Raw genomic sequence first — 21,286 nt, 5'->3', positions numbered from 1 at the left:
AGAAAGAGCCTCTGACCCAAGCCTGGTGTTGTCCCCACTCCTCCCTCCACCCCAAATGCTGTAGGAGCCATGCAGGAGGGCAGAAAAGTGTTGAACCTTTTCTTTCCAGTTTAGGGAGCAAACTGTGCTGCCAGCTGGCTAATGGGTATCTCTGCAAGGTCTCTGTGTGAGGCTACTTTGTAAGACTGGCAAGAGAATGTTTGAGGGAAGTGGAAGATGCAAAGGGAAAAAGACACAAGAGGATAAGGAAGGAGACTGTGTGCATGCACAGCTGTAAGTCCTAGGCTCTTGTCTGCATTGAACAGGTCCTTTAAAGGTGATTTCTCATGCCCAGCACAATGCCTCCACCTCCTCTGCTACTTTGTAGCACCACAGCATCCTGTTTCTCATCCTTGCCACATCAGCCTTCATCTCCTTTACCCTCTCCCATGAAGGGGTGAACTGTCTGACCCTGTCCCTGAAAAGACAAGTCCCATCAACCAGGGAGCAGCCTCTGCTTGAGCAGGCAAGGACTGCTCCCCTTGCTTCTGTTCCCAGCACTAGCTTGAAGCAACACATCCCCTCCAAACCAAGGCTCACTAGGCTCACACACTTTGCTGTATTCTGGTTTTGCCCACCAGAATAATGACAGCAGGCAGGGCAGAGAAGACATGTTTACATTATTCCAGAAGAAAAAAAAAAAAAAAAAAGAGAGAAAAAGAAAATAGTGGCATTGAGATATCAAGCCAGTGCTTTTCCCATGACAGCACTCAGGCTTAGCATTGGAGCCAAGGTATTGTTAGCTGGCCAGGTAATGCTAAAGGAATGAAATCATTCTTGTTTTTGCCAAGAAGAAAGACTATCCTGACTCTTGAATAGGGAAGAAGTAGGAAGAATTCTATACCAAATTAGTGAAATTCTCAGGACTAGAAGAATTTGGGGTTTTAGCACAAAAATTTTTAGAATGTGAGAAGTGCTTTGTTCCCCCACAAGGAAAAGTTTTTTGGTCAACACAGCCTGAGGTGTGAGGTGTGAAGGAAAGTAGGTTGTCTGCTCCTTACTGTGTCAGGAGGGCCTGCAGCAAAATGCCTGGATATGAGGGAATAGCCACGCTGATTTAATCTTCAAAGCCAGTAAATGGAGCCTGGTTTTCTCTCATTTCCCCACCTACCTCTTTTATAAGTTTATCTCTCTTGGCAACTGAGTACATGTTTTTATTTTCTTTTTGTCTTAACCTGTCTTGCATTAAGTATGATTTCAGTGTAATTGGAGATTAATGACTTGTTCCTTGCCAAAGGATGTGGTAAAACTCCACGTAGACCTTGGGGCACCTTACCAGCACTCTGAGTTGCCAGCTTGTTCTCCATGATATCCAGAGCATTGTGAAGCAGATATCCACAGCATTGTGTGCAAACATCCACAGCAATGTCCCTTCCTTCAGCTGCAGCCCCCATGCTCTCCCCTGGACAAGAGTCAGGCAAGGAGAAGTACGGAAGCATTTTAGAAATGTATTGCCCCTTCTCATTTCTAGCTCTTACATGTATTCACTCCCTTATTGGTCCACCAGCCTGATTTCCCAGCTCTGGCTCCAGCTTTCTTTAGGCATTTGGAGTGTTTTTTATGACCAAGGCTTTGTCTCAAACCATTCGTTTCGGCTGCAGCCCTCTCTATGGCTCAAGCAGGGCCCATCTCACTGGGTCCTGCTTTCAGAATTGCCAGACACCAATTGCAGCTGTTTTGGAATGCAGGACATGCTGCATTAGGCAAAATGGAGCAGCCTTGTTTGCTCAGAGAAATTCTGTTGGAACGACATGGAAATCCATGAGACTACCCTTCTCTAACATCATTCTCCATCCCATCACTGCAGGAGGGGTAGCATCCCTGGGATCTCTCAGCTCATGGAAGCCCTCTATCCTGCCTGGCCTGGGTGTGCAGTGGATCATCTCTCTGGCTGCCAACTGCAGGAATAGGTGTGAGTCCAAGATGCCCAAGTAGAAAAAGGCAACACCTCCACCCCTGCAAACTCTTGTTTGCAATTACACCCTTCCTGTTGTTATACACCCACCATCCATTTGTACACACTCACCCCCATTCATTCACTTGGTGGTTTTCCTGGTTAATTCAGGGGAAAATAAAACACATTTGCAAGAGAGAAACTATTTGCAAGTCTTTGCTTATGAAGGATATGCTCCTTCCAGTTTATCACCCTAGCACTAGCCTGCACTAGCCTGAGGCAGTCTGGAAGAATTTGACCTCATCTTCACTACCCACCTTACTTGCACCTCCCAAAGTAAAGTGAGAAAGGACAAAAATGAAGAGAGATTGGACTGAATAACAGGTCTGAAGTGAGCTGTCTGTGGACATAGACAGTGGCTCTACCTCTCATCTACTGAATACACTCCCCACTTCACTCCTTGCTCCCACTCCATGCTCTTTTCTTCATTAGCTCAGCACAACCCTCCTCCTCCAGGCTGCAGTTTGGCAAGCTTCTGCAAGAGGCTGAGCTGCCCTGGCCAGCAGGATAGAGCAGTCTGGGCTTCTCACACAAGGTATGGTCCCCTCATTAGCCCCATCTGAGCTGATTCACTTCACTGACCATTGGAAAATTACCCACTTTGTTGGATTGTCATGGTGATTCAGGTGCCTGGAGTGCCCACACACAACTATAGCTAGATCAAAGCAAGCTCTATACTTCAGAGCAGTGGAGAACAGGGGAGCAGAAGTGGGACCTCTTTACTTTGGACTAAAGAGCTGCCAGACTGGCTCATCCTCCTTTAAAACTTCATCCTCAACTTCCTTATTGTTATCCAGAACATAATTAATACCTTCAGTACCCCAGAAGATAATCCATTACTTGAAGGAGCACTCACAAGCAAGTTAAGCCAAAAGCCATCACTTATCACAGTAGTCAGGCAAAATCACTGCTGCCAGGAATACAGTAGCAGTGCATGTTCAAATAGGGTTGTGGTAATTAACATCTGACTCCAACAGCTCCCAGCATTTTCTGTGGCAGCAGGTTGCATGAATCCCATCCTGCTTCTAAGGAATGGGAAAAAATGCCATTCATGCTCTTTCCCAAGCTCCCTAACGTACAACACTGGTTAACTGTTTTGGTTTGGTTTTCATTGGCCTAATAAAACTAAGGCTGAATATGCAGAGCTTTTTTTCCAGTATCCTGGCTCTCTCTGGTACAAACCTGTTCATAAAAGCCTGAATGGACAACTGTCATGCCAGAACTCAAACATCAAACAAAGGCTACCATGGGAAAGAAGCTGGCAGCTCACTGACATCAAGTTATTATCAGTAGTGGATCAACACATTTGACTGCCACAAGGTAAGCAAAGGGCTCAGAAAAGCAGGCAGCAAGTGTCAACCAGAGGTCCTGAAGCTGAATCCAAAATGTCATAAATCGCCATCTCTTCTTGGAAAAGCAAAATCTATTTTGCATGTGATTGATGAGTAAAAGCTGGAAAACAAGTTCTGTGACCTCGTGGCCTTTGTGGAGCATATCAAGTGACCAAGACCTCACAGCCACCTCTGTGAAGCACCAATGTGATGCTCTGTAGGAATTCAGAGGCAAAGCCTGTTCAGACAGTTCAAAGAGCATCACCTCTGGCATCTGAGCTGCAGGAAAAATTTATGGGGTAGAGACCAAGAGTACAGGGCAGGAACCAACGTGTGGACGTGAGTCAGGTGTGTTGTAACAGGAGAGGTACTGGTGTGACAGTGGCGTGAGGGCTGCCTGGAAGATGGGGTGCTGGTGCTGGCTGCCTTCAGAGATGCCCTTATCCCTCGGGGCAGATCAGCTCTGTGTCAGTCCTAGCCCTCTAGGCTCTGTCTGTCTGACCTGGGGTCCTTCCCGGAGGCAGGACCATGGGTGGAGTGAAGGCTGGTCTGCTCCAGAGCTATGGAGACAGCAGATTCCTGCTCCTCCCACCAGCTGGGATTCCTCCTCCAGACACCAGGGGAACAGGCAGGCTCTGCTGGCCCAAATGGCTGCTGGGGGCAGGCAGACAACAAGGGCATGACACATGTGCCAGAATTTGGGAATTGGATGACATTATGATGTTTTTCCTGCTTTCCTTTGAGCATAGATATTGCAGCAGGTGACGCAATGGGACTTATTCTCAGCTTGCACTTTCAAAGTTTCTCCTCACAGTGAATCAATATCAGGTACGGAGCTTGGACACGGCTATTAGGATTTCCACTGTGCAACCTCTGCATTTTGATGGTGCTGGGCATCAGAAGGGGCGACCCCGTGTCCCTTTGGGAGATTATAGCACCACCCTCATGCGGAAACAAGAACAGCTGGGGGCCAGTGGCGCAATGGATAACGCGTCTGACTACGGATCAGAAGATTGTAGGTTCGACTCCTACCTGGCTCGTTATTTTCAGTTTTACATTCTTTGTCGCCTTCCTAACCCCAGTCTTACCCTAGCTTCCCACACAATCACCTCTGTGCATAAGTGGAGGGAAAACGGCAAAACTTGAGTAATTAAAAACAAACCAAAACAATCTCAACAACCAAGCAGTTCAAAAGCTGGAGATGTGATTTTGTGTTCATTTACTTTGATACCCAGACATCCTGCTCATTCTACTTGGGAATTTTTGATTGGGTCAACTCCACCACCAAACAGACTTATTTTTGAAAAGATAATTTATTACATGGAACTTTCCCAACCCCAATGGGAACTTTCAATATTTACATCTATTCCCAGCATCTTCCAGTTTTCCACTGTCACACTCCAGCCTGGCTGACCCTGGCAGATGCTCATTTATCCATTTATCCATGCTCATTCCTCCTGCTGAAACGGGGCAGAGGAATGCGCCAAGGAGATAAAAATAATGTCTAAGTGCCCAGGATGTGAGCTGAGAGAGCTGCTGATAGCTGGGTAACCCTGAAATCCCACTTAGATCAGGCGAAGACTACCTAAGGAAGTGTTCTTGTACTTAGGGTACAAAAAGAAGTATGTGTTTACAATATTCAAAATACATACACTGACAAAGAGCTCCTCAATAAAGGAATAATAAAGTTTCAAGTACTAACAAAATCAGGAAAGTGCTCTCTTATTTCCAGTGGTTTCCTACCTTTGCAATCAGCAGAACATCTTCTCTATGAGTGTGCCACATATCTCAAACTGCATCCATCAGCAAGCACCTTGTTACAGAGGAACATTTTCACCAACTCTCCTTTGAAGTCCTTCAGGCAGACTGAAACTTTTTACCCTCATACTCCTATGAGATTTATTATGTTTTCCCTTTCTCCAGTAAAAGTGACAACTTTTGTTTGAAATACAAACAAACCTTTTCCTACAAGACAGGTCCTGAAAATTTCCTTTCTGTAGCAGCAGGTGTCCCCCCTGTACCCATCAGGCTATTTAAAATCCCCTCATCCCTTGATTGCCGGAAGTGCCCTACTCTGGTAACCAACCCAGTGTATCAGAGTGAAATGTTGTATGATTGGGGTTCTTATAATCTTTGGCATCTTCCATTATTAAGTGATAGAAATGATTGAATAGACTGTATACACAGAGCTCATTATTGGCCCTTGCTGGAGACCAGATACAAAAATATTTATACACTTGCAGGTGACTGTCAGTATTAACTTGCACCTAAATAAGTATTTCACAAGTTACACTATTAAGCAAGCACTGAATAGTTTGCTACTGTAGTGAAAAGCATTTAGTACCTTTAGATCCATGAGCGTGTCCTAGAAGAATGGGAAGCTGAGCCAAACAGTCTCATGAATGTAACAGGCTGTAGCTTAAGAGACAGAATAGGTGCTTTGCATAAAGGAAGTTCTGAGACCAGGACATTTTGTGAGGGTTTTTGGTTTTGTTCTTTTTCTTTCCTGGCTTTCATTATCCCTCAGGAGTATTACACTCTTACACAGAAATGCATGTCAATACTTTCTGAGTGGGTGGGAGAGAAAAAAATATCTTAGAGGTGGAGACAGAGGGAGAAAGGAGATGATCCCTTTTCTTGAAGAAAGTATGTGTGTGCTTTTATTTTGGAAGCGATCCTTTAGAAGTGAAAAGAGTTGCCACTGAATCAGTGAAAAGGAACAAAGGAGTTTAGAGACGTATATACAGGAAGGGGTGAATCTTGGGAAGAAAATAAATCTCTGGCCCTAAACAGAGTCTGTCCCACACCAGGGAACGGCACAGGGATGTGCTTTTGGACTGTGGATTCAGATTTGACTGCTAGTGAGTATGAAGTTGTGGGGATAACCGACAGCTAAGGAAATAGACATGTTTCCTCAATTTGTGCTCACTGAGATGCCTCTGCTCCCTAAAAGGCAAGTTTTCATGCCTGGTTTCCTCATGGGACAGCTCCTGAGAGGGATACACTGCACCATGCTGGAGAAGAAGGGAAGAAAAGGTTGTTGTTGGTGTCTGTGTGCATGTCCGCACGCATGCACAAAAGCACACTAATTAATGAAGGGGTATCTGGGGCCAGGGATGTAAAGCACAAAGAGAAGCAGCGTGCAGGTCTGACTCTTCCTGAACTTCACAAATCTGTTTCCCTGCTGATAATCTTGTTGGTACTATATTCCCACAGAGAGTGGGTCCTCCTTGCTCTCATATCTGAAATCTACCCCAGAGAAACACTCCCACTCAGAGAGAAGACTCACCCAGGCTTCTGTTGAAGGAGAAAACTTCACTTCCATTCTCCCCCTGCTATGCAGACAGATTTGGACACTTTCAGACACGTTTACTCTCTCCAAGCCAGGAGCTGCTGCCAAGCATGTTTTTCTGCACCCCACGTAGCACCTGCAATGGAAAAGAAGACTTGAAGGAAAAAGGAACAATAGAACACAGGAGAGAAAAAAGCAGAGTATGAGTGCTGGCTTTCTTATTAACTATGTCCAAAGCAAGCCCATGTCTGTCTGCATTAAACCCCTTCTGTGTAAGGACCTCTATGACTCCTCTCCCTCTGCTCCCCATTCTGCTGGAACATCCCATGTCACCCTTTTTGGCACATCCAAAGGACCAAACATCACATCTGTCACCCTAAGTCAAGAGACAGTGGAGGACTTTCACCCACTCCTATCAGCTGGGGTGCTCACAGCCCTGCTTTGTAAGGATTATCTGGCACCACAGAAAGCCCAATCAGGACAGATTGTTTGGCATCACATAAAGCAACATGCAACATGAGGAGAGACTGTCCAGAGTGGAACACAAAGGATCACCAGGGGAAAGAAGACCTAACAAAACTAGCTAAGACTGAACTAAGTTATTTTATTAATTATTTTTGGCTTCATATACAAGCATCCTAAATAGATATTATTAAACTGAGATGGAATCTCATTAAGTCATTCATATAAGTATCTCAGAGGTGGGTGCCATGACTCTTTTCAGCCAGACTCTTTTCAGCAGTGCCCAGTGATGGGACAAGGAGCAATGTCCATAAACTAAAATTCCAGCTCCGTAAAGAGAAATTCCAGCTCAACATGAGGGAGAACTTCCTTACACTGAGGGTGGCAGAGCACTGGAACAGGCTATTGAGGGAGGTAATGGACTCTCCTTCTCTGGAGACATTCCTGTGAATGCATTCCTGTGTAAACTGCTCTAGGTGACTCTACCTCAGCAGGGGGGGGTCTCCAGAGGTCCAATCCTAACAATTCTGTGGTTATGATAATATATTATTTATTAAATCTCATTAAATAATAATTAATAATAGTTTTAGCAAACATAATAATAATAATATTTTTATGGAAAACAACAAAGCACTTCCAAAAGCATCGCTGCAAGACGTATATCAGTATTTACTGTAGGGCTGCTATTTCTTTGTAGTGTTTTCTCTTTTTTGCTTCCCCTCAGGAGAGAATAAAAAAAGGTGAATTGCTTGAATCACACGTGTTTGTAAACGGCTCTAGGAGCGCCTTCCTGAGCGGGAGTGAAGCCGTGCTCCGGTCTCAGAAAAGAAAACTTGCTGTCTCCTTCGAGCCGGAATCGAACCAGCGACCTAAGGATTCCTGTGGGAGGGGACGGCCTCTACAGTCCTCCGCTCTACCAGCTGAGCTATCGAAGGGACACGACCCCAGCCCCCCAGCGGCCACACAAGGCACCGCCCAGCCCCGCCCCGTGCACAGTTCTGCGCATGCTCCCGGCAGCCTCGACCCTCACGGGGGCGAGAAGCGGGAAGCGGGTTCGGTCACTGGGCCGCGGCCGGAGCTGAGTGTAGGGGTCAGCTAATGGCGTAATGGCGCCACGAACTCTCCACTTCTAACTACGAATGTGGAGAGTGGAGGTTGGACTCTGCCTGGGCCGTGTGGTTTTTTGCACAGCCGTGCGTCGAGAAGCAAAAGCAGGGCCCTTCACAGCAACACACACGCATCACTTCCAGGTGTTGGCAGCACTCATGAGATACCACAGTTATTTATTCATATTCCTGTGAACCACTTCTTCTGGGACATGCGAATCCTCACGCTGCTTTGTCCAGTTCTGTGGGATTCAGCACAGGAAAGACATGGAGCGAGTCCAGAGGAGGGACACCAAGTGATCAGAGGGTAGAAGCAACTCTCCTGCGAAGTCAGGCTGAGAGAATTTTGGTCGTTCAGCCTGGAGATGGCTCCCAGGAGACCTCAGACCACCTTCCAGTACCTAAAGGGGTTCCAGCAGAGCTGGAAAGGACTTTTTCCATGGGCATGTAGTAACAGCACAAGGAGTAATGGCTTTGAACTGAAAGAGGGTGGGCTTAGACTGGATAGAAGGAAAAATTTTTTTACAGTGGGTTTCATGAAAACACTGGAAGAGGTTGCCTGGAAAGGTGGCGAATGTCCCCTCCCTGAAAACATCCAAGGTCTGGGGCTCTGAGCAACCTGATTGAGCTGAAGATAGCTAGTCCCCCTGCTCATTGTGGAAGCAGGTAACCTTTAAAGGTCCCTTGCAACCCAAACCATTCTGTGATTTGATAACTGGCTACTCTGAAGCTATGGTGTGCTCTTCAGTCTAAACATTGGGAATGCCTTCTTTGCCTCTCCTGCTTGCAAGCTCTTCTTCATACACTGCATAGCCTTTATGTAAATGAAAAATGTTTGGGTTTTGTTGCAAAATCACACACTTTTCATGCAACTTCACAACACGGATCTTCTTGCACTTCTGAAGACTAAGGGATAATTAGAATGTAAACAACATTCTTGATCACAGCAGGGTTGTTTTCTGCCTCCAGAGACCTCCTGGTTGTTTTCTTTGATGTCACCTGTGGCAGTAACCACAGAATGTCAGGCCAATGTGGCATACACTGCTCTGCTCCTCTCCCAGGGCCAGGTTTCTCCCCCATGTAATGTAATGGTGTGTTAATTGGGGTAATTTGAAAAAAAAAATTGAAAAATTTAAGCCTACAGTGGTGTTTTGCTTTGGAAAACACAGCACTACCAGGCAGACAAATGGGGTTAAATCACAGAATTTTAAGGGTTGGAAGGGACCTTACAGATCATTTGGTCCTTACCTGCCTGTCAGGGACAGGGACGCCTCTCACCAAGACACACTTGCCTTGTTCAGGCTTTATCAGGCGTTGCTCAAGGCCTGATCCTCATCCTGAACACTGCCAGAGCTGGGAGCCCCACAGCCTCCCTGGGAAACCTACTGCAGTGCCTCACCAGCCTGACAGCAGAGAATTTCTTCCTGATCTCTAATCTAAATTTCCCCCCTCATTTTGTACCTGTTGCTCCTTGTCCTGTCACTTCTGTTCCTGACGAAGTCAGGATGATGAGATCAGATAGAAAAAGAAAAGAGAAATCTAAGAAGCCAGGATGATGAGATCAGAAGGAAAACCATAGCCCCCTCAACGCACGATCACGGCTAGGAAAAAAAACAATGCGAGCCAGGCAGGAGTCGAACCTACAATCTTCTGATCCGTAGTCAGACGCGTTATCCATTGCGCCACTGGCCCTACGCAGAGATGCGCTTTCCCCACCGTTATGTAGAGTTGAGAGCAGGGGCGCCGGGCGTCCCCCGCACCTCCGGGCACCCCTCACAGCCCGGAGCCCGCCCCACCCTTGTGACAGGGGGAGCTCCCGGCGTTCCCGCCCTGCCCCGCGACCGGCCATCGGGTCCGCCCGAAGACGCTGCGTGTTGCGCATGCGCGGGGCGGGCCTGCTGCGGTCTTGGTGCGCGGCGGCAGTGTGACTGGCAGGTCCCTTCGATAGCTCAGCTGGTAGAGCGGAGGACTGTAGCGGTTACGCCCCACGGGAATCCTTAGGTCGCTGGTTCGATTCCGGCTCGAAGGAGACGCTAAGTTTTTTGTTTTCCCCCTTCCATCCAAAGATCAATCTTTAGCAATTGTCTCTTTAGCCTTTTGCAGATACAGTTGCTTTTCTAGAAGAGTTCCAGCCGCATCGTAAACCGAGCCTGTGCGCTGTGTCTCACTCTCAGGAGCGACTGTTCCTGCGGAAGCAGAGAATGCTGGGCCTAATGCAAGACTGCCAACACTCCTGAATTTCCAAAGGAAAACGACATGTGTGCTCATACTCCAATGTGCCACAAAGCAAGTCAGTGCAGGAGGATACCGGCTGAGATCCCTTTGTCTCATCGCAGTTAATTAGGATGTTGAAATTCTGAAGGTCATTTTTCCAAGTCTCCTCTCTTCCAAATGTCTAGACACTGTTTTTACAGCATAAGGCTGTATTTGTACATGCTGCCACAAAATGAACACATTTTCTTATCCAGCCAAATGAAGTGTTCAAGTCTAGGCTGGACAGGACACATCCCTGCCCATGGCTGGGGGTTGGAACTGAATGATATTTAAGGCCCTTTCCTACCCAACCCATTCTAAGATTAGCATGTACTGACTCTCTCCTTTAGCTGAAAATTGTGTGTCATTCCTGGGTCTATCTATTATAGGAGTCAGCTACCACACCTACAAGTTGTCTTGTCTTACTGCCTTCCCAACCTGGGATGGGTGAAACCGGCACAAAGGACTGAGCCCTCTTGTACAAAACCCTCTACCTATTCATCTCTCCAAGTGAAAGGAGAAGCCAGATGTGATGAGGGAGCTGACTTCAGTTTGTGGAGGGAAGGAAGGGGGTTATGGTCATCTGTGGTCTTTCTCCCTGGTTCATAACAGCACACTCTTTTCTACAGGAAATTCTAACATAGGAAAAAAATCAATAATTTTAACTGCGCTCAGTTTAGCGTTCTTCTTCAATTCTTTTTAGTGATTTTATTCTACAAAGAGGCAGAGATATAATTCTTTTTGACTGAAATCATATCGGTATTCATTCTTATACAAGGTAGGCAATCAAACTAAGTGACATGCAATTATGTTTGAAGTTTTTTGTATTAAGCATTGTGGCTTATCCCACAAACTTGTTGTGAAGAGTAAAAGTGCACAAACTGCCTAAATAACTAGTTACATGGTGGTGCACCTAAATTGTCTATGCTGCCTCTTCTGTTTGGTGTTTTGAGTGAATCTGGGTATGTGATAATATCTAAGCACACAAAGGAACAGATCTCTGGGATACATACAGCCAAAACAGCGGCCCCTTGTCCATTTTTCAAATGCTTGGGCTTTTGTGGTCACGGAGGCTGGATACCAACCTACTGACAAATATTCCTGTCTTGTACCATGCCCAGATATTCTGGCACTCTGTGCTGGCTCTTGAACAGATGCAGAGTGTGCTGCTGGATGTCTCAGGATGTCTGCTGCTGTCCTCAGCAGCACCATGGTTCCCACCTCTGCACACACCTTTTGCTGGGGGAAATTGTTCCATATGGGCACTGATTCCAGTGAAACTACTGTGTTACATTACTTTGTCACACTGATGATTTCTTTTACAAGCATTCTGCATTAAGTAAAGAATTTAAAATGTGAGGCCAGGGGTCTGTCTGCTTTGCATGGGCGGGCACATCTGCTGCAATCCAAGAGCTAGTTCCTCTTCGGGGAAACCCTGAGCTGCCATTTGACACTTGCCAAGGAGCAAACCCATAACTTGGGCCAGCTGTCTCAACAGCTTCTCTAGCTCTTACTGGAATGAAGTTGTTGGTGGTGTGGCAAGGTAAAGGGAGTGCTACAATTCATACATACAACTTTTATTAGTCAGAATGATTGACAGCCAAGGTAGATTTGAATACATGGAAGTTTATATATAAATAAATGTTGCAAAACAGAGAAAAAAAATTGAGAATCTGTACATTTTGAGAAGATTTCTGGGTGTGCAACTGAACTGTACACAAAAGCAGATAATGCTAGCATGTGTTCATGTTAGGAACTTTTCTGAAAAGCAAACAAAGGAGCAAAATCACATTGAAGAGGTAAGTCCTGAAATCCTTTATCATTCTATCTCCACATGTCCTCAGAATACTGATCTTCACATCAATGAGAAACACAAATGCTCTGTTACTTTAAAAACTAAGTTACCCATTTGAAATTAAACCATGAGTTCAGACACTCAGATCTTTAAGCTGCAGGTCCTAGACAACTCCCTCAGAGGCTTGGTCACTGGTTTCTTCCAAGATTTTTTGCTAACTGACATGCTAACAAATGTGTTGTGGCTCTTCTGTACAGAACCCTGTGTCTGTAAAACATGCAGCAGCTTGTCCATCTTTGCTTCACACTGTGAGATCCAGCCATAAATCTTTCCCAAGAAAAGACTCTCATTTAGAAAGTGTAAATAAGAACCACATGACTTGTGGTACATCTCAAGACCATGGAGAAAATTTCCTTGGTTTTGGTGAACTTTGGGTCTGGCCCTATAGACCCATCAGAGATGTTGCATGTGAAAAAATTCCCCAATTGCTTTTGCTATTATGGGATTTACTTCTTCCTCCCTGGCTTTAGGCCTGCTCTGTAGCTGTTGTTGAAATCAAGGGTGCAATTCCCAATGACTTCCAGGGAAAAGTAGGATGGATTTCACATGGGAAAGGATTCCACGTATAAAACATAGCTTTACACTGGACTTTTCTCCCAGTGTCTCTTTCAGCTCTCTGCTGGAAATAGTCACTAGGTAACATTTAGACATTTTCACACTAAATTTCTCTACCAGACAGTGAAACTTAGCAAATTACTTCACCTGCAGATTTGTTATGTACTATGTGCTCTCCCTACTCCTTCACTGGGGACAACAATGTCCCCAGAGTGTTTGCCCTATGCTAGAACAAACACTCTGGAAAGGGGAGAAAGGCAAAAGAGGAGTGCCAGTCTCTGGGCTCTGCCCATCTCACAGCACCCCAGTGCTGTCTGATCCATCCCCCTGACGGGAAGATGTACAGCACTCGGCTGCCACTGGAAAGACAAGCCTCTGGGGTCATGTCTCCTCAGTGGCAGGATGGTGGCATCTGCCCCCTCCCCTGGCACCGCTGGGTTGGATGGGCACATCCTCAGTGGGCAGGTAGGATGGTGGTCTGGAATTACGTACACACGAGTGGTTTCCAAAACCATTGCAACTGAGGGCAAAGAGGAGCCTGTGGGTAGGAGGGAAATGAGTGCCTGTGCACTCTGGCCATGTCAGCATCTTCCCTCTTTTCTGAAGCAGAAAACCAGGGCCATTTGTGAAGGCAATGTGCATGTTGGCTGTCCCCAGTGCCTGTATCCAGAGAACAGATATGTAACTTGAACAGGAAGTAATGGTCTTGAAAATATCCTTGTGTTATGGAACTTTTAAAGAAACACTGAAAGTGGTATGTCTTGACTTTGGACTTACAGCTGGTTCTATAAAACACATTCTTTTCCCAATATATTTAGCTGAATGACATTTGATGTCAAAGGCGAGAATAGAAGGAAGATAATAATGTTTCACAACTGCAGAATCCAATTTCAAGCAAGGGAACAACAGTTTCAGCTTGTTATATATTCACATGTCTGTATAATTTAGTGGAACACTGTGACCCCCCTTTAGACCACAGCATGCAAAAATAGCAAATACACAAAACTGACAATGATTGATGTAAAATGATCAATAAGAAGAAATTCTACTGCCTCAGGCTTAAACTACTATGTCAAATCAGTGAAGTGCTAAGCTTAAGATTTAAGAGGTATTCCTTTAGCTCTTACAAATTAGTGGCCTAAGTTCTTCATGCTCCCTTTAGCCATGGCCACATGTATGTCCACTCATTTGTGCAGTGGTGCACCTGAACACACACCTTATTCCTGCCTCTTTATTTAAAATCATGCCATGTGCTCTTAAAGCACCTGTGCCTGGTGCAGAAGGGAGGTTTCAGTCTTACCCCAATGAGCTGCTGAGGAGGACGGTCACTCCTTTGCTGCTTGTTTCCCTGCCAAGTCCTTGGTGCTCCCACAGCCCCAGTGCCTGTGCTGGCGTGGTGGCTCCCAGCCCAGTGCCAGCAGGGCAGCAGGGCCACAAGCCAAGGGCACGGCACAGGGAGGCAGCTGGCAGAATGCTGTTGGCTGGGAACCAAAAGGAGGAGCTTTGCCACAGGCCCCTGGGAGGAGGAGAGAGGCTCTGAGACAGCCCAGGGTTTGTCTCATGGGTTTGCAGCTTTTGCTGGGGAAGACAACAGAGCCTATGTGTGCTTCTGGATGAGGCTCCTGGATTTGGAGTGACCCGCACTGTAACAACCATCAGAAAAATCTCCTAGCACTTTGTCTTGGTTCAGGATTTATAATTACCAGAGCTGGGTCCCAGCAAGCCACTAGCTGCCCTCCAAAGAGCACTTCTTCTCTGGGAAGGACAGCCCCATCTGTCTTGCTAACAACTTTCTCTCTGAGACCTGCTAAAGAGCACTTCTGGGGCTCCCTCACAGGAATGTTTCCCATCCAGCAAAACTGCTGCATCCAGGGAAGGTTCCTGGGGCAGGGAGGTACAGCCAGGGTGTCCATAAAGGGACTCAGGACTGTGTCTGGGAGGTGAAACTACAGATGCAGGCAGGGAGAAGACCAGCTATCTCAAAGGGAATATTATTAGAGGGAAAGACAATTTGAAGCTGTGAGAGACCAGCATGCTCTGTACAGGCCGTGGGTATCTCCATACACCGTGCAGATATCAACCTGTTGGAAGTAGCATAGAGCAAGATTCTGCCTTGGTAGGAAATTACTCTCATGTTACTTTTTATTAGCTTAAAAACTATGAACACAGGCTGCAGGACTTATCTCATGTTTTTCTCACTGTGAGACTCAGTGAGAAGTCCAGCAGGTCCCTGGCCTGCCCTAGGACTCAGTGTGGTAGCTCCGGTGGCTGTCCCCAATCAGTTGTGTCTTCTCAGTGACGTTAGTCGGCTGAAGCGTAATAGGAGTTTCTCCATCTAAATTGGAGAGGAATACAAAGATTACTTTAAGAACCCTTCACTTGCTACCAAAGTCAGATTTCTTGTTAGCACCACAACATTTCATTTGCTCTTCTGGTTACAGCTTAATTTGGTTTCACAGACAGCTGTGTGGGTACCAACAAGGTGACATTGCCCACACCAAACCTACAAATGTTCTTCCTCCTAGTCCTCATACAATGGCAGGTTTCTGGGTGTTGCTGCTGCTGTTAGACTGGACACTTGCTCTGCCTGGTGCTTTGCAGAGCTTGCAGGCTAAAGGTTCCTGCCTGTTCTAATAGCAAGTGCTTGTTCCTACAAATGGCAGAATATAATCAGAGCTGTTGTGAGTCAGCGAGCACTAACCTTGATAGTGTTTGTGAAAATGGGACAGAAATGAGTCTTGAAGAAGGCAGAGTTAACAGTAAAGAAGGAGGAGGGTTAAAAGGAAAAAATATGTGAGCAGTAATAATAATACACTTGAGAGGAGAGAAATCATATCTATCCTGAAAGCCAGCTAGTTAAATAAAAATGTTAAATTGAATTTGAAATCTTATGTAATGTATATGCAATAGGACTCTAGGAATTACTATTTTAATGAATTTGGAACTGCCAAAACTTCATATTATCACTCTATAAATCCCTACTGCTGTGTACTTTCTCACTCCGTGCAATTTTGTGTTTACTTTTCCAATATATCTATAAAATTCATTTGTTGTAGAGTGGAGGAAAGTAGAAGTGAAGTCTTTACAGAGTTCCTTGATGGCTACTGTGTTCCATCTGATAAAGAACAAGATTTAGTAAGTGCAGTAAGCCAGCTTCTTCTGGGCCTTTTTCCAACCCACATGTTTTTTGGAGGGAGGGAAGTACTCAAGTCTCAGAGACCGACTTTTACAAGTTCAGCCATCTTAGTGAAATGTTTCATGTATGAAAACTTTGGACTGTCTATATCCTGATACTAACAGAGTCTTCACAGTAATCGAATACAAATTATTACTTTTTTTGCCAAATGACCAACTGTTCAGGGAAAAAAATCTCATCTGACATTTCCTTCTGTTTACATGACAGTTGATGGGATGAATCATGGGCAAAAGATGTAATGTACAGGAGTAACTTAACCCAGAGCAGGAATCTAATTGCATGCCATACGGCTTCCACTCAGTGGGGGTAGAACAACTTTGACTCTGTCAAGGTGAGAGGCAAGAATGATTAAATGCCAAGCAGCTTCTCTGTATGGGCAATTCCATATTTAGACACAAGGTCAAAGACAGACGTGTTTCATAACTTCTAAAAGTATATGAGTAATTAATGCTTTGAGCTCAGCTCAGGCTCATATTAGTTTGGCAGTTCCAATCCATTTTTAAGCTGCTGTGTGTTTTCTAGATTTCTGAGCAGCATTCTCTCCCGCCCACTTCTGCCTCCAAGTTGTTCATTTTCGGGAAGATTGTTGATGGAGGGCAGAGATTAGCAGTTCATTTTGCTGTGATACCCAGGTGTGCAACAGGAGAGCAGGACCCACTGCAAATCTGTCGCGTTGCCTCCAGCCGATCTGCAGACAGCTCTTAGCTGACACCCTCACCAAGCATTTTGCTGCTTGCACCCTTCTAAGACTTATTATAGGGTTTTTTAGCAGAACAGGGACCCATAGAATAATAAACTGTACAAATATAGTCTGCTAATGGCAAGCTGCAGAATGGAGGTGAGGCAGAATTCACAGTTTAAACTGCCTTCTATAGATAGCTCCTGCTCACTGTTCGCCTACATTTGTATCATATGGAGTGTGGAGGAGACAATGAAGTGATAAAAACTTTTTGCTTCTGAGTTGGGAAAGTATTTTTTCTACTCAGGTTCTTTTATTCTTGTCCTTTTTTTTCTCTCCCAGAATTCATTTTCTGTAAAATAAAAGTTGGTCTAGAAATGCCTTGCTTTGTTCCTACAACGATAACCGAACAGGAGAGAACAGACCTGCCAAACTGCTTTGAGTGCATCATTACAGCCTGAAGTACAAAGGCAATCCAAATTCCAATGTCACCTCCTCCGGGAACACAAAAGTTAACAAAAATTTTACCATCAACTTCAGTGGAAGCAAAATCTGTCAACCTGCCCCATGTGTGTGGGAAAGTGTTGAAGTGTTGCACGTGTCTGTGCTGCAGGCAAGCGAGTGATACTTCCCTCTGCCAGTGCATTTTGACAGGTTACCTGTAACATCATGGCAGGATACCACAGATTACCTTATTTTGCACCTTTCTAATGTCATGTTTGATCTGAAACACCAAAAAATGTCATCTTTAAAATGTAATAGCCCAAACATAACATTTAATTTTTGGTTTTCTGCTCTGTATTAGGTCAGAGTCTTCTGGTTCAAATCAATAATTATGAGGAGAAATCCTTGTAAGCTAAGTATATGCCAGAGCTTGCAAGCCCCTAATTTCCTTTAGTTCTGATGGTCATCTTACCCCTGGAAATACATGCTGTAAAATGAGGCTCTCAAGGGAGACCTTGAACTATCTGAGCACTAGATCTAGTGACATTTATTTGACTTAACCCTTCTTCTAGGGGAATATAAATGCCCCTAGAAATTCTCTTTTTCTAAAGAAATAGCAAATCAACAGAATTGAAGCCTTTGGCATGATTATGTTGATTTCAGTGGCAACTCACTTTGCTCTTACATTTTAGGGAATGGATTGCTGAACCTTTGGCCTCACACCTCTTTCTTTTTCAATAATAATTATGTTTTATGGTATGTTCGTTCGATGAATGAAATCAACCGTGTAAAACCTTAATTTTGTTATTGAGAGTTGTGAGGAACTGAAAAATTATTATAGTCATGCCAGTTTGACATGCCAGTTTGACATTTTAGTTGAGGTCTAAATCTCAACTCCTTTGGGCAGTGCAGCCAGCAGCAGGGAGCTCCCACTGAGCACAACTGCTAAGGGCTCAGTCTCAGAGCTTTGTAGCATCAGGAATTTTGATGCTTTATCAATGATGCATTCCTCAGAAAACAATGGCTGATTAAAAAATATTTGGATAGTTTTAGTGGGGCCTTAGCTTGAAAAATCTACGTTTGACCTCAGTGAGAAGTTCTGGTTAGCAATACTGTAGATGCTGGGGACAGCAGGAAGCAGAGAAATTAATTACTGGCTGGAATGCTCATTCTGTGCTCAGAGGGAATGCAAAGAACTTGGATCCTAATAGAATCTCCTCTTCCAAAATTAAATCTGCTGCACAAGTGATTCTGAATTACACAGTTTGTTTCTGAATTACATACAGGAACATTTCTATTATTTACCTAAAGGAAGGCATGAGTATTAATTTCTATGGCTTAACATTCAAAAAAGCACAGTCTTTGCTATTCTAAAAGTCAGCTGTGTCTTTCTGGCCAGTATGCCTGAAGTTGGGATGACAAAGGAAGAAGGAAGAGAGGAAGCACACTTTGATCTGGTTGTCATTCTTTTTTTTTCCTAAATGCATAGCCTGTTTTCCTTTCAGCTGCAGGAAAGATGCTCATGTTACTCTTTGTCATAAAGCTTTTATTTTATTCCTTATATGTTGATCTCTTTTAAAATAAAGAGATTTCTGCTTTACTGAGACTTGCTGGTTTTGATTAGGAGGAAAATGTAGCCAGACTGAAGAGGAGGGTAGGAAAGGTATAAAAATCTAGTTTCCTTCAGACCCTACCTATGTATTTAATACTGTCTTCCAAATACTTAAAACATGAAATTCCATATTAGGTTATTTTTTCAGACTAGTACTTTGCTAAGCATTTAAAATTAATTTTTAATTTGGTCTCAGTGGGACTTGGTGGGAGTAAAGGGATGTCAAGGGGGCCTAAAATTAAAGCACACCAATACCTTCTGGTACCTGTGCCAGAAGGAAAGAGCACTGGGGAATTTTGTTCTGGATTTTTAGGGAGAATTAAAATGAATATAAACCAAATTAAAAATAAACAAATTAAGAAAACAGGCAGAAATTAAGCATTCTGATTCTTCAAAAGTCCATCCTTCTACTTTAGACTTGGCTTTGGTATCAGAGACTCATGAAGAACAAGACCCACTTTAGATTTGCACTGTTCGGGTGCCTAATGTAAAGTTTATTAGTTTTGTCTCACAGTATTGTGGTTATAAAGTTTTCACAAGTAGTTTTTATTGCCTTTGCAGAGACTGATTAAGTATGATCAGTTTTTAAGCTGACTGTGTTTACCTTGATATGCCTCAAGGCAAAATCAGCTTAAAAACACCACCACACATTGGCATAGCGGTTATAAAAATAGCATTTGTTTCAACCACTACAAGTGTTTTGTTACATATTTATGGAAGGGTAAATTTGTGTGAAAAGTTGGGGGGGGAAAAATTTCTTACTGCTATGGGAACATGACATTTGCAATCTGGCAGTGCTATTTTAAGCATAATAAACATAAGAATATAACAGTTTAAGATCTTCTATAACAATGGAAGAGAAAATGAGTGAGCTGACTTAGGTCCTTCCTCCTAAAAAACCCATAATCTTAATCATAGTTTATATACATTTGCAACTGAAAAGTGTCTTCAGTCCTTCCCTGGTACCTTGGGTTCTTATTGCTGGAGCACCTGTACATATCTATCCAGTTTTAGATGTTTCTGCTTCCCCTGAATATGAAGACAAAACTGCCCGTCTTTGGCACACTGGGACAGGACTCTTTGTTCAGAGCATGCATCCCATACTAGTGCCAAATTAGGAAATCACCTCCATCATCCCTTGGCATAGCCAAAACCTGAACGTGCAGCTGGGGGAATGCAGCAAAGGCAAAAAAAGAGGCTGACCTGCTGTGGAGGTCATTCTGCTGCCACAGGCCCATGTTCCTGGCTCCTAAATTCCCTGTTCCTCTTGCCCCTAAGTTAGCACTTGCCCGCTCCACCATGAAGCACACCAGAGAATTAAATGGGCCAGGAACTACAGACATTTTTGAGAGGATTAGTTTACACCTGGATTTTATCCAAGGCCTGAATAAGGTAGAATTGTTACTGCAGAAGAAAGTGAGAAGCTTAGGGGCTTTATGGGAGAGGGACAGGATCATGATACCTCCCATGCATGCTCTCCTGGGTTACTGCACAACCTTACTGTTGGAAACTTGGCATATTTTCTTGAAGCCTTCTCTTGAATGGGTACAATATCCACCACAAGCAGGGATAAATTTTACACAACTAAAGTCTGAATGACAGCTTATTCAGGTCAATCAGATGTGACAGGCACCAGTCCAGCTGAGCCTAATGTAGGAATATAGGATCTAGGATACGAAGGAATGTGGGCATGGAGGCTAGAGGATGAACATTGTCTCTTAAAATGAGCCCTAAGACATTTATTTTGTAAGTGTCTCATAAGAGATACAGGAGATGTTTAGTTGTAAGTGCCATAAGTTTGGTTTTGCATTAATGCATAATTTGGGAGGTTCACTGTGTTGTGGTCTTTGCTAGAGTGAATTGGCACGTCTCCACTGAAGTCTGGAAGCAGCCTCAGCATTGTGAGCAGAACATCTGGACTACAGGCTTTAAAGGTTGTTTTGAACAGCTTTGCCACACAGTAAGCCCCTACAATACACACCTCTTTCCATGTCGTTCTTAATTTGCTCTTCCAAATCTTCTGGAGACACACAGAACTCCTGCTGTTCCCCCTCGGGTGCCTTTGGTTTGCACTTTCCACAGCAGCAGTTGAAGCAGCAGCAGAGGCAGCAGCAGAGGTAGCAGCCAGTCAGCAAACCACAGACTGCAAACAGGCCCTGGGTTAAACACAGCAGGATGAAAGTCCTGTTAGCAGTGACCTTCCCCAAACTTGTGGCTGTCTCTTACAGCTGAAGGCAGAACTCTGGTTCCTAAGTGCTTGGCACTCAGAGGAGTCCACCTGTTGTCCCTGTGCCTGAACAAGGGCCAGGTCTTCCAAATCCCTTCTCACCCACAACTTCCTATTTGTCACTAAGGACCAAATCCACAAAGAAGACACCAACCAACAGGCCCCCACATGCTCAAGGTTTCAAAGTCTGCTGTTCTGCTGATGGCCCTCAGAAAAACTCTCCAGGCAGTATGCAAAACCCTACCCACCTTAACATGACTCATTTCCATCTTTAAAATGAC

The 21,286-nt window shown here is 44.5% G+C and overlaps 1 protein-coding gene and 4 non-coding genes across 5 annotated transcripts in view; 2 read left to right on the top strand and 3 right to left on the bottom strand.

The window, feature by feature from the left end:
- The first annotated feature begins 4,291 nt into the window (after nucleotides 1-4,291).
- Nucleotides 4,292-4,364, top strand: TRNAR-ACG (transfer RNA arginine (anticodon ACG)). The gene has a single exon. It is a non-coding gene; the product is annotated as a tRNA-Arg (tRNA).
- Nucleotides 4,365-7,919: 3,555 nt separating this feature from the next.
- TRNAY-GUA (transfer RNA tyrosine (anticodon GUA)) lies at nucleotides 7,920-8,013 on the bottom strand. The gene is made up of 2 exons: nucleotides 7,977-8,013; nucleotides 7,920-7,955 (listed from the first exon to the last, which is right to left on the bottom strand). It is a non-coding gene; the product is annotated as a tRNA-Tyr (tRNA).
- Nucleotides 8,014-9,803: 1,790 nt separating this feature from the next.
- TRNAR-ACG (transfer RNA arginine (anticodon ACG)) lies at nucleotides 9,804-9,876 on the bottom strand. Its single transcript has one exon. It is a non-coding gene; the product is annotated as a tRNA-Arg (tRNA).
- Nucleotides 9,877-10,122: 246 nt separating this feature from the next.
- TRNAY-GUA (transfer RNA tyrosine (anticodon GUA)) lies at nucleotides 10,123-10,213 on the top strand. Its single transcript is given in 2 exon segments — nucleotides 10,123-10,159; nucleotides 10,178-10,213. It is a non-coding gene; the product is annotated as a tRNA-Tyr (tRNA).
- Nucleotides 10,214-15,087: 4,874 nt separating this feature from the next.
- The window catches only part of DNAJC5B (DnaJ heat shock protein family (Hsp40) member C5 beta), a 29,153-nt gene continuing 22,954 nt past the window's right edge, over nucleotides 15,088-21,286 (bottom strand). Inside the window, exons 3-4 of the mRNA XM_058816847.1 lie at nucleotides 20,760-20,934; nucleotides 15,088-15,182 (exon numbers count right to left, since the gene is read on the bottom strand). Of these exons, the coding sequence (XP_058672830.1) occupies nucleotides 15,088-15,182; nucleotides 20,760-20,934 (270 nt within the window). The remainder of the gene's footprint in view (nucleotides 15,183-20,759; nucleotides 20,935-21,286) is intronic.

Source organism: Ammospiza caudacuta, chromosome 1 (genome assembly GCF_027887145.1).
Source record: "Ammospiza caudacuta isolate bAmmCau1 chromosome 1, bAmmCau1.pri, whole genome shotgun sequence".
In the NCBI taxonomy this organism is placed as follows: Eukaryota; Metazoa; Chordata; class Aves; order Passeriformes; family Passerellidae; genus Ammospiza; species Ammospiza caudacuta.
The sequence above is the reverse complement of the archived record's forward strand: the minus strand, read 5'-3'. Positions and strand labels throughout refer to the sequence as shown.